General features: G+C 37.9%; 1 protein-coding gene across 1 annotated transcript; it reads left to right on the top strand.

Annotated features, from left to right (window-relative positions):
* Window positions 1-1,075: 1,075 nt before the first annotated feature.
* Or8g17d (olfactory receptor family 8 subfamily G member 17D) lies at window positions 1,076-2,011 on the top strand. The gene has a single exon (NM_001000800.1). It carries the CDS (start codon window positions 1,076-1,078, stop codon window positions 2,009-2,011), a length of 936 nt encoding a protein of 311 aa, NP_001000800.1.
* The last annotated feature ends 11,393 nt before the right edge of the window (window positions 2,012-13,404 follow it).

Here is a 13,404-nt window from a genome sequence, read left to right as displayed (position 1 = left end):
ATGTGTGTGTGTGTGTGTGTGTATGTGTGTGTCCATAAGCTCATGGAAGCCAGGAAATAACCTTGAAATTGTTGCATTTCTTATGGACCAGTTACCTGATATTTTATATTATTATTCATTTTACAACTGGATCCTGCCCCCTCCTACCCCTCCATCCTCTCCTTCCAGTCTCACCCATACCAATCCCTCTCCCAATTATACCCTTCACTTGTCCTCTTACAATTATTTCACTGTTGGTTATTATTACTCCAAGATAGTTTATATTATGTGGCTATTGGATAAGACATAGTTTCCCCAATTTCCTTCTCAGTAAATTTATTATTTGTATATAGGAGGGCTACTGATTTATGTAAATTAGTTTTGTATATTTTCACTTTGCTGGAAATGTTCATCAACTCTAAAGTTATGTGGAGTTATATTCTATGATACCATCTGTAAGTAAAGGTAAATCAATCCTCATACGTTATGAACATTTACTTTGCAAAAATAGATAATACATATATTTATTATGTAGCAGAACAAGGAAACATACTTTAATACTTGTTTTTTTTCTTCCTGGAACTAGACTTTTTACCTCCTCTAATTCAAAACAGTTGAGGGGAAAGAAGAAAAATTGAAACAGTAAGATTCTTATTCCAGAAATGTTGTCACTAATTGTCATTTTATAGATATGTCTCTGCCATTTATGATTTAGGCACACTTGTATTTTGAAAAAGAGTTTAAAATCATGACTCACATTAGCTATTGTACTTACTCAAATGTACTTCTTAATAAATTATGTGGTTTAGAGTTAGTATTTAGAAATACTAGGTTCGGAGTTTTGATATGATGAAATAGAAAATTAACAGTGCAAACATTTTCAACAGTATAAAGACAAATTAAATATTTTCTGAAAACTGTCATTAATTTTGAAAATCGAATGTAAAAATTTTAAAATGAGACAACTTCTACAAAGTGAAGATGGTATAGCAAGACATTCGCATATAGAATTTAAGGTGGTAGCTGCTTCAAAAAGAAGAGCAACCATGTACCTCAAAAGTCCATATCTTTTCCTTTCAGATTCTGATCAGAGAGCATGGAAAAAGGCAATCGCTCCACAGTGACCAAATTCTTCCTCTCTGGCTTAACAGACCAACCAGAACTGCAGCTGCCCCTGTTCCTCCTCTTCCTTGGAATCTACCTGCTAACAGTACTGGGGAACCTTGGCACGATCATCCTGATCCTGCTTAGCTCCCACCTGAAAACACCCATGTACTTCTTCCTCAGCAGTCTGTCCTTCATTGACCTCTGCCAATCTACTGTTATTACTCCCAAAATGCTGATGATTTTTTTGATGGCGAAGAATGACATATCTTACACTGAGTGCATAATTCAACTTTACTTCTTTGTCATTTTTGTTGTTTCAGAGTGTTATGTGCTGGCTGCAATGGCCTATGATCGCTATGTTGCCATCTGTAACCCCTTGCTTTACAGTATCATCATGTCTCAACATAAGTGCCTTTCTCTTGTTTTAGGAGTTTACATTATAGGCATAGTTTGTGCATCAGTGCATGTAGGGTGTATATTTAGGGTTGATTTCTGCAAATCTGATTTCATCGACCATTATTTCTGTGATCTTATTTCTATCCTTCATCTCTCCTGCTCTAATGTTTTTGTGAATGAGTCAATGATTCTAATTTTTAGTGTAATTAATACCATTCTCCCAAACCTGACCATCCTCAGTTCTTATGTTTTCATCATTATCAGCATCCTACGCATTAAATCCACTGAGGGCAGAGCCAAAGCTTTCAGCACCTGCAGCTCCCACATCTCAGTTGTTGCTGTCTTTTATGGTTCTGCTGCAGTTATGTATCTGAACCCATCATCTTCAAGTCCTATGGGTGAAGGAAAAGTGTCTTCTGTATTTTACACCATCATTGTTCCCATGCTCAACCCCATGATCTACAGCCTGAGGAATAAGGATATAAAAATTGCTCTGAAGAAACTAATAGGAAAAAAATTACTTTTCTGATAAATATAATGTATAAAATATTCCATTAGGTCTTAATCTAGGGCTACTACATAGTATGAGTTGAATATGTTTTAACGAGTGTGTCATTTTTCTTTTTCTGAGACTCTATGACATTATTTCTTTCTTTTTTTTGGCCTTGATCTTGCTAGGCAAGTGCTCTATCACTGAGCTAAATCCCCAACCCCTTCTATGACATTATTTCTTTCATAGCTTTCTTAATATTATTTTCCATATTATCTTACCTCAAATCTTCTTCAGTATCACTTCCAGTTATCAAGAAATTATTTCCTAGTACCAGTCCATGATAATTTTTCTTGATATCTATTTGTCCCTAATATATACAATTGACATCCAATATGTATCAAAATGTTGTTGCTTATTGACCATTCTGTGTTTCACACAGTGTTTTCTGACATTGTACGTAAATTTCACAAGTTGTTCAAGAGTGTATACGAAACTGTTGGCAGCCCACTGTTAATAGAGAAAGTTTGAAATATATTACTCATAGTTTATCTGAAATAAATCATCACACAAAGGTGATAACATTGATTATTTTTTAGTTTTTTTTTTGTTTTTGGGTATGTATGTGTATGTTTATATGTTAATATGATTGTGTACATACATGTGAATGACTGTACACATATGCATTTAAAGGTCACAGGGCAAGTTCAGGCTTTATTCCTTATACGCTGTCTATCTAGCATTATAGAGACAGCACTCCCATTGCACTGACTGCAGCCTACAATACCTGATATCCAGACAAATCCTGCACCTTTCAGTTCCATGACCCTTTTCCTGGTGACCTGTCAAATACAAAAATCTCTGTATACTCTTCCATAAACTTTTGAATTTCTACAATAAGAACATACTAGAATCTTTGGATACATAATTGTGCTAAGAAAATGAACTTTGCTCAGATGAAATTAGAACTAGAACTTCTGATATTCCAATTGCTCACCAACACTGACTGTGAACATTAAGCACAATCTGGTTACTCAAAAACCTGGTACCTTATGTGAATTGCAGACATCTCAACAACCACACAACAAATGTGAAACAAACGTCCATACCAAAAGAAACTACCAAGCGTAAGCTTCACATGCCCATTTTTCATAGTGAAACAACAGCAGCATACAGATAAAAAAGCAAACAAAATGCTTTATCGCTGTAAAAATGATGATGACACAAAATATAAACATGTAAGAAACAGTGAGAAATAATATAAAACTGAAATTATAATAATGGTATAATAATGGTCAAAGAATTCAAGTAGGATATTAATGCTGATTGTAGGCTCAGAAAATACACAGTTAAGGAAATAAGTAAAACAGGTAAGGATACAAAATATATTTTAATTTATTCATTAGTTTCAAAATACAATTTCTGAAGAAAATCCAAATGGAATAAAACTGTAAGCTACAAAATGGAACAAACCAAACAAAATATTTAATATAAAACTTCACCAATAAAATGAATCAAATGTAAGAGATATCGGGATAGAAGACAAAATAGATCACTCAGTCAAAGAAAATGATAAATCTAATAAAACCTAAGAACAGAGCCATAGGACAGTACAAAAGCATGAAATCTATGACTATAGCAGAAGAAACCCAATTAAAGGCACAGAGAGTGTACTTGTCAAAATCACTGAAGAAATATTTTCAAACCTAAGACAGAAACTCATTAGGAAGACACTGTGTATATCAAAATACTTCCAGTCAGGTTTTATGCTCTGTAATAGTTAGCCAACACAAAATATACTTCATAACTATGTTGCATTTTTTGTTGTTTTTACATTGATTGTTTTGGTTTTGTTTTGTTTTTTTGGGGGGGTTTGGTTTTAGTTTTATTTTTTTATTCCAGAGAGAGGTGTGGGGCAAAATCATGAATTTCACTGTGCAGTGCAGGGGAAAAAGTTATTGGAAGGCAAATGTGATTAAAATATAGTGTATAAATTTTTTTTCAAAATATTATTTTAAAAATCTAACAGGAAATTTTAAGAGGAGGAACAGGCATAAAGAAAGGAAAGCAGCTATGTGAGGTGGCACACATAACATAAAGAAAATTTTCTAAATCAAAGGAAGGAAATGTTTATCAAGGAGCAAGAGAAATATGGTCCAGTGAATAGACAGACCCATAAAGGAGTCCCCTGGTAATATAATACTGAAATAATAAACATTAAGTTTCAAAATTAGCGAATTTCATAAGAAAGATGTGTAGCATGTAATTTTATAAAAATGCTTGCTATTTATTGAGAGCTCTGCCTTACTCTCTGCTAGGTTCTGTGATCAGCAGTCACCCCACTCCCTTAGCTCTTTCAAGTGCCAGATAACATTTTTCCCAGGAATGCTGACAGCTGACATACCTTTCCACCAGCCAACAACCCTGAGGCTAGCCCCACAAAGCTGCCAATGAGCACACCAACTGTGCACTTTCTCTCACCACCTTTGTTCTGTGGATGGAAAATCACAGACAGTTCTAACTCTAAAACCCTTGAGATAACACAACTGCTGATGCAGAATCTATTGCCCTAAACTCATCAGCTATCCTATATTAGAATTCTGCTTATTGCAGAAGCTGCCATTCATTCTACTTGAAGCCAGACCTTATATAACATTTGTGCTCCTCCATCGAATGCTGGACTAAGAGGAACTTTTCTATCTTGTTGCTTTCTCTTCCTACTGGGACCTGAAAATCTCATCTTTTTCCTTTGACCCAGCAGTTAGCTTCCACCTTCTCTATTAACACAATCAAGAACCAATTAGGGAATCAATACCTCTCTCTACACAGACCAGGTCACATATAAAAGTAGAACCATCTGAACACCAGCTCATTTTTTTTCAGTGTGATAACTTCATTAGATGATTTAAAGCCTTTGGCTAAATCCAACATTTCTTCATGATAAATTTCTTGGAGAATCTGGAATACCGAATATATATCCAACATTACATTATTAACATGTTGTGTTAAATAATGAAAATTCAAATACAAGGATGTTTCCTTCGCTTGTGTTAAATATAGAACTTGACATTTTTGCTGAAGCAGTAATATCAGTGTAGAAGTAAATGAGATGTAAATAGAAGAAGAAATCAAAGTATACTTCGTTGTAGACAGTATGATCATAGATGTAGAACAACATAAAGCTACCACTCAAATATACATACAGCTGATAAAATATTCAACAAAATACAAACAAGATTATAAAATCAACACATATAGCCCAGCAGGATTCTATGTACAAAAATAAAACAAATCATGAAAAGGATACCATTCACAATAGTATCCAAGAGTTAAATATTCTGGAAACAGATAAGGAAATGAAGTATTTGTTCAATACAACTTCATGACAGGAGAAAAGAAATCAAAGATACCGAAGGTTGAAAACCTTGTACACTCTTGTAGGGATAATATTGTGGAAATGGCATCCTATCAAAAGTAGTCTACAAATCCAATTCAATCTCTCCCTTCATCAAAACTGGCAATAAATAGTCTTAAATGTTACCAGAAATCATAAACACCTAGGAAACCCAAAACAGGTTTGAACATATGGGATTGTGGAGACATCAGCCTTCCAGATTTCAAGTTGGTTATAGTGTTTGATAAGAGCTACAAGAACGTTAGCTAAAAGTTACCATCTAATCTTGGTGTTAAGACCCTAATAGTGAAGATACCACATATCTGTGTCATAGTGTATAGAGAAGTAATGTTATAGCCAACGTGAAAGTGCCAACCTTACTGGCTAGCTTTCATCAGACAGAAATGTACTTTTCATTTTACTATAGGAGAAAAAACACTAGTCCTGCTAAGTTGTGATCCTTAAATTCCCTAGAAATCTTTGTTCAATGTTGTTGTGAAAACAAAATGTTATAGGAATAACCAATAATTGGGCCTAAGTCCTTACCAACAAGATAATTGTTATTTCCAGTACCATTAACTGAGTCACAAACCCAGGCTGGGTAGATCATAAACCATAGAGTTGAACATACTATGGATCACAAAATTAACACAGTGCTGGAGATGGAAAGATGGATTGGTCCCATATTACTGTTATAAGTCCTTTGTTTATATATGCATATAATGATAGTTACATTCATTCGTATTACTACTATTTTTGACCTATGTATGTTTTTGTTAGATCCATTAAAATAAGAAGTATAGGCACTGGAGAGATGGTACAGTGGGTAAATGACCTTACTGCAGGGCACTGAGTAAAGTGAGAAAAGGCCAAATTGATTTCCCATGTGGTTATTCAAATTCACACTCCCACCAGCAATGAATGAGTGTTCCTCTTACTCTACATCCTCACCAGAATGTACTGTCGCTTGGGGTTTTCATCTTAGCATTCTGATGTGTGGAACCTCACAGTTGTTTTGATTTAAGATTCCTCTGTTGAGACTTCTTTGTTTAGTTTTGTACTCCATTTTTTAATTGGGATATTTGGGTTGTTAGTGTCTAACTTCCTGACTTCGTTGTGCATTTTAGATAATGGCCCTCTTTCAAATATAGGGTTGGTAAAGATAATTTCCCAGGCTGTGGGTTGACTATTTGTATTATTAACAGTGTCCTGTGCCTTATAAAACCTTTTAAGTTTAATGAGGTCTCTTTTATCAATTGTTGATCTTAGAGCCTGAGCCATGATGTTCTGTTCAGGAAATTGTCTCCTATATCAATGCTTTCAAAGGTATTTTCCACTTTCTTTTTTATGAGATTTAGTTTACCCACAGACCCAAATAAGCTAAACAAGAAGGAAGGCCCAAGTGAGAAAACTTTTATCTTACTTAGACAGGGGAAGAAAACCATCATAAGAGGCACATGAATAGAGGGAAATGTGATGGAAGAGAATGGGGAGGGAAAAGGCATATTCAGGATCAGGTATTGGGAAAGACAGGGGAGATGGCTTGATGGCCATGAAAATTAAAGAAAATCTCCACCTTATGTGAGTGAGAAGGTGAAGGGCATCTCCAGGAAGAGACAGAGACCTGGGATAAAGGAGGCACACTAGAATTAATGGGGGTGACCTTACTTTTGATTTACTACGTTGAGGATAGGGAAGCTGAAGAGGCCACGTACTATAGCCAGACACAAACCCCAGTGGAGAGAAAAAGACACCAACCTACCCACAAAATTTTCAACACAAAATGTATCCTGTCTACAATAAATGAAGGGACAGGAGACAGAGCAGAGACTGGGGGAATGGCAAACCAATAAGCAGCCGAACTTGAGACCCATCCCATGGTCAAAAACCAATTCCTAACATGAATCTGTCTTGCAGAGGCCCCACCCAGCAGCTGATTAAGACAGGTACAGACACCCACAGTAAAACAGTGGATGGAGTTTGGGGACTCTTATGTAAGAATAGGAGGAAAGATTTCAGTCTGAGAAGGGGATAGGAACTCCACAGGAAGACCAACTGAGTAAACTAACCTAGATACTTGGGGCTCTCAGAATCTGAACCACCAACCAAAGAACTTACATGGACTGGACCTAGATTTTCCCACTCCTATATAGCAGATGTGCAGTTTACCATCATGTAGGTCCTGAATATATGGCCAGAGATTATCCCAAAAGCTGTTGGCTGTATGTCTATTTGTTCTACTGGCTGAGCTGCCTTGTCTGGCCTCAGTGGAAGAGGAAAGGCCAGGACTCCAGAGACTAGGAGTTCCAGGGTGGAAGGCATATCCAGGAGGGTCTCCACCTGTTCAGAGGAGAAGAGGCAAGGGGAAAGCTTTTTGGGAGCAGGTGACCAGGAGAGGCTCAATGATCAGGATGTAAGGTGAATAAGTAAAAACCATCCATGACCTCAAGCAGTAATAGAGAGCAATAGTCATAAAAATTGCATGGTATTGGTACAGAGACAGGCAGAGAGAATGAATTGTGGAACAGAACTGAAGACCAAGAAATGAACCCACACAACTATGGTCACTTGATTTTTGACAAAAACGTAAAACCATCCAATGGAAGAAAGATAGCATTTTCAACAAATGGTGCTGGTTCAACTGGTGGTCAGCATGTAGAAGCATGGAAATTGATTAATTCTTATCACCCTGTACAAAGCTTAAGACCACGTGGATCAAGGACTTCCACATTAAACCAGATACACTCAAACTATTAGAAGAAAAAAGTGGGGAAGAGTATCGAACACATGGGCACTGGGGAAAATTTCCTGAACCAAACACCAATGGCTCATGCTCTAAGATCAAGATTTGACAAATGGGACCTCATAAGACTGCATAGCTTTTGTAAAGCAAAAGACACTGTCACTAGGACAAAATGGTAACCAACAATTTGGGAAAAGATCTTACCAATCCTACATCGGATTGAGGGCTAATATAAAAAATATACAAAGAACTCAAGAAGTTAGACACCAGAGAGCCAAATAACCCTATGAAAAATGGGGTACAGACTTAAACAAAATATTCTCAGCTGAGGAATTTCGAATGACTGAGAAATGTCTAAAGAAATGTTCAATATTCTTAGTCAGCAGGGAAATGCAAATCAAAACTACCCTGAAATTCCACCTCACATGAGTCAGAATGGGTAAGTTCAAAACTCAGGTGACAACAGGTGCTGGCAAGGATATGAAGAAAGAGGAACCCTCCTTCATTGTTGGTGGGATTGCAAACTGGTACAACCACTCTGTAAATCTGTCTAGAGTTTCCTCAGAAAATTGGACATTCTACTACCTGAGGACCCAACTATACCTCTCCTGGGCATATAACCAAATGATGTTCCAACATACAACAAAGACACATGATCCACTATGTTCATAGCAGCCTTATTTATAATAACTAGAAGCTTGAACGGTCCCAGACGCCCTTCAATAGAGGAATGGATACAGAAAATGTGGTACATCTACACAATGGAGTACTACTCAGCTATCAAAAACAATGACTTCATGAAATTCATAGGCAAATGGAATGAACTAGAAAATATCATCCTGAGTGAAGTAACCCAATCACAGAAATCACACTTGGTATGCACTCATTGTTAAGTGGATATTAGCCCAAAAGCTCAAATTACCCAAGATGCAATCCACAGACCACAGGATGCTCAAGAAGAAGGATGACCAAAATGCAGATGATGCCACTCCTTCATAAAAGGGGAAAAATATATCCATAGCAGGGAATATGGAGGCAAAGTTTAGAGCAATGACAGAAGGAACGGCCATTTGGAGCCTGCCCTACATGTGGTCCATATATATACAGCCATCACAACTAGATAAGATCGATGAAGCTAAAAAGTGCATGCTAAACGGAACTGGATATAGATCTCTCCTGAGAGACACATCTGTAGCATGTAAAATACAGAAGTCAATGCTAGCAGCAAACCACTGAACTGAGAACAGAACCCCCTTTTCGGGGAATTAGAAGAAGGATTGAAAGAGCTGAAGGGGCTTGCAAACCCATAAGAACAATAATGCCAACCAACCAGAGCTTCCGCAGACTAAACCACTACCAAAAGACTATACATGGACTGACCCAGGTCTCCAACTGCATATGTAGCAGAGAATAGCCTTGTTGGGGCACTAGTGGAAGGGGATGCCCTTGGTCCTGCCAAAATTGAACCCCCAGTGCAAGGAAATGTCAGTGAGGGGGACAGCAAGGGAGGTGGATTGGGGTGACACCCGAATGGGGGACAGAGAGGGGATGGGTGCTTATGGACAGGAAACTGGAAAAGGGAATAACATTTATATGTAAATATATATATATATATATATATAATAAAAATGAATAAATAAATAAATAAATAAACAAACAAACAAACTATAAAACCAACTTTCTCTAGCAGCAATGCAGCACAATTGGCTGCTCACTCACACCACAGTCTTGAGGACAGAAATGCTGACTTGCATGGACAGGAGTGAAAAGCACACTCTGTTGCACTTTCAGTGAGGTATGGGTAAATGGCAACACTTTAGCAAAGGAAATACAAGTAAGCTCACGTGTGGCAGCTGCTGAGGGGCTTTGGAGGGGGAGCTTGAATCTTCCCCAGTGACTACCATTGTGCAACTTGTGTAAGAAAACACCCCAGAACTATTTAAATGCTGCTATTTTATTATATTTGCAAATTCTGCTATTCAAAAACTCAAAAACAAAAAGCATAGTGTTGCTAGCTTGTCCCATGTTGTCAGATCCCCCAACAGGTAAGGCTTAGCAGTTAAGAGCTAAAATCATCTGGAGGCATCTTGGCTCACACATCAACAGGGACAGTCGGAGAAGCCAGCAGAGCACTCACAGGCTTCTCTCTGTGTGGACTGACTCACCTATACAATGAACAGCAGCCGTTGGGACCTCAGGTACAGGTCCCAAAGAGGGGAGATACAGAACCTTCCCAGATCCAAGCATAGAAAGAATATAATGTCACTAGCCCTCTATTCTACTGGGAACAGTGATATAAGTTGTTATGGCTTGCTAATGCTTGGCCCAGGGAGTGGCACTATTTTAAGGTGTGGCCTTATTGGAGTAGGTGTGTCACTGTGGGTGTAAGTTTTAATACCCTAGTCCTAGCTGCCTGGAAGCCAGTCTTCTGCTTCAAGACTTCAGATGAAGATATAGAACTCTCAACCCCTTCTGAACCATGCTTGCCTGGATGTTGCCATGTTCCTGTCTTGATGATACTGGACAGAACCTCTGAACCTGTAAGCCAGCCCCAGTTGAATGTTCTCCATCATATAAAAAGAAAAAGAAAAAGAAAACAGAAAGAGCTGAAGGGACGTGCAATCCCATAAAAAAAACAATGCCAACCAACCAGAGCTCTGAGAGACTAAACCACTACCCTAAGGCTATACATGGACTGACCCATGGCTCCAACTGCATATGTAGCAGAGGATGACCTTATTGGGCACCAAAGGAAGGGGAAACCCTTGGTCCTGCCAAGGTCCTCCCAGTATAGGGGAATGTCGGGGGTCTGGGTGGGAAATGCGTTGATGGAGAGGGCAACACCCTTGTAGAAGAAGGCAAGGGGGTGGGCATAGGGGGCTTATGTTGGGGAAACCAGGAAAGGGAATAACATTTGAAGTGTAAATAAAAAACACATACAGAAAAAAATGCAGGAAAAACAAAACAAAACAAAAAAATTAAGTTTTAAAAAAGAGTTAAAGAGCAGGAAAAAATGAAGAGTGAAGATGGTCATGTAACTGAGCCCTGTTTCACAGTTTTTCTTGTCAGAATTAGGCACGCTAAGCCTCTAGCAAGTCACTGTTTACAGTTTCAGATTGCAACATTGTCACTAGTTTCATTACAAGTTTCTGTTTAGGGAGTGTTGTGGTAATAAAATTTAAATATAAGGCTTGAAGTTAGTCTTACCTGCTGGAAGACCCACCAAGTGATGCACAAGTGATGCACAAGAACAGAGGTTTAAGCACACAAGAGGTTTAATTTCCAGCATGTCGGGTCAGTCTTCAATCAGCCCCTTGTGGCAAGTGACTAGAAGGAGACCCCGAATGTCTATAAATAAGCAGTTTTTATACTTTTTAGGGTACAGATTACATCAGCAAGTTTAGTTTAAACTAATATGACATGCCTTCAAGCTCTATCTGAGAAAAGAGGGTCATTTAACTATCAGACAGCACATTCTTTGGATGTTCAAGAATGTCCCTGCTCCTCCCAAGAACTGGGGGTAAAGGATGGAACTTGACCCTGCCTTGACCAGAGGCAGGAAGCTAGTACTTGACCTAAACTGGACCTAATGCGGTGAGTGTAAAGCTGGCAAAAGCCCTTAGGATAACCTCATAACCTCATAACCTACCAACTTTCTACCAGGCAAAGCCTCCTAATAGTTCTTATGCTTCAGTAAGAATTAGGGTCCTTCAAAATCTCTACATTCTTCACTTTCAACAGCAGAAATTTATCCCAGGTCCTAAACTCCTCTGCTGAACCAAATTCTCAAGTGTCTGCTTTGGACACATAATGAAACCTTATTTTAATACAGGATTATGATCCTCTAGAATTAATTCTTTTGCTTCTTACTTCATACAGAGTACTTTGATATTTCCTACATAAATGTAACATTCTTAACACAACACACTATTAAAACCTAAATTGCTACAGAGAAATTGTTTATCTGACATTAAGCATGTTAGTAATCTGATATATGGATTGTGAAATATGGACAGAAGATGCTTTTAAAGGAAAAACTATCAACATATGATGAATGCAAATCATTAAATAAAGATAAGTATTGTGGTGGTACATGTCTTAAATCAAAGCACTTAGGAGATAGAGGCAGGAGAATATCTGAGTTCATGACCAACTGGGTCTAGAAAGTAAGTTCTAGGAAAGCCAGGGATAAACAGACAAATCTTGCGTGATGGTTTACCTATGCCCTCCCTAGTGTTTGGCAGGATTAAAAAGAATGGCCCTGTTAGATTTGGTGTGGCCTTGTTGGTAGGTTTGTCACTGTGGGTGTTGGCTTAAGAACTTTGTCCTAGCTCCCCGGAAATCAGTATTCTATTTCAGATGAAGATGTAGAACTTTCAGCTCCTCCTGCACCATACCTGCCTAGATGCTGCCATGTTACCACCTTGATGATAATAGACTGAACCTCTGAGCCTGTTAGCTACTCCCAATTAAATGTTGTCCTTATAAGTGTTGTTTCGGTCATAGTGTCTGTTCACAGCAGTAAAACTCTAAGACAGAAATTGGTACCATGGACTGGTAGATACTGTGATAGGCCTGACCATGCTTTTGTTTGGAAAAATGTAAATTTTTTGGGACTTTGGGTTTGGAAAGCTGTGGGATGCTTTAAATGGGGTTTATTGGGCCATCCTAAAAGACTTTTTTGCTGAGAGTAATTTTAAATGTGTAGACCTAATCCAATCAGTTTCTAAGAAAATGAATTTTAATATGTGGTATAGGGACTGTTTTGTGAAAATTTTTTGAAGAATATGGCTGCTTTTTGCCCTTGTCTAAAAAGTCTACCTGGGGTTTATATTAATTTCATTGACAAAGAAGTCTCAAAAAAAAAAAAAGCCCAGCAGAGACTTTGTTCTCCAATTATGTATCATTAAGGGCATTTTGAGCAAGTGTAGCAAGCTTAGAAAAGAAAAATATAAAATATATATTTTGAGTATTAAAGCGACTTCAAGAAATGAAATGGGGCTGAATCCTGTGCTCTAAGAGATACTAGATTAAGGGAATGGGACTTTAGGGCAAGATATCACCCAGCTAAATTTAGATCTAGACATGGTGGTACACATCTTTAAGCCTAGGAGACAGGCAAGCAGATCTCGGGGTTCAAGGTCAATCTACAAAACAGGATCCAGGACAGTCAAGCTTAAGCAGTTGAAAAACAGAAAGCTGGTGATAACATAAGAGAACAAGTAGGCCATGTTCCAGCTCCAGCAAGCAGAAGAACTCAGCTGCTTCAGTCATGTGACTCTGGTATTATAGTGA

Source organism: Rattus norvegicus, chromosome 8, assembly GCF_036323735.1.
Source record: "Rattus norvegicus strain BN/NHsdMcwi chromosome 8, GRCr8, whole genome shotgun sequence".
Taxonomy (NCBI): Eukaryota; Metazoa; Chordata; class Mammalia; order Rodentia; family Muridae; genus Rattus; species Rattus norvegicus.
The sequence above is the reverse complement of the archived record's forward strand: the minus strand, read 5'-3'. Positions and strand labels throughout refer to the sequence as shown.

What these genes read in the sequence shown, in the direction of transcription:
- Or8g17d (NM_001000800.1), top strand. Translation starts at nt 1,076, where the DNA reads ATGGAAAAAGGCAATCGCTCCACAGTGACCAAATTCTTCCTCTCTGGC.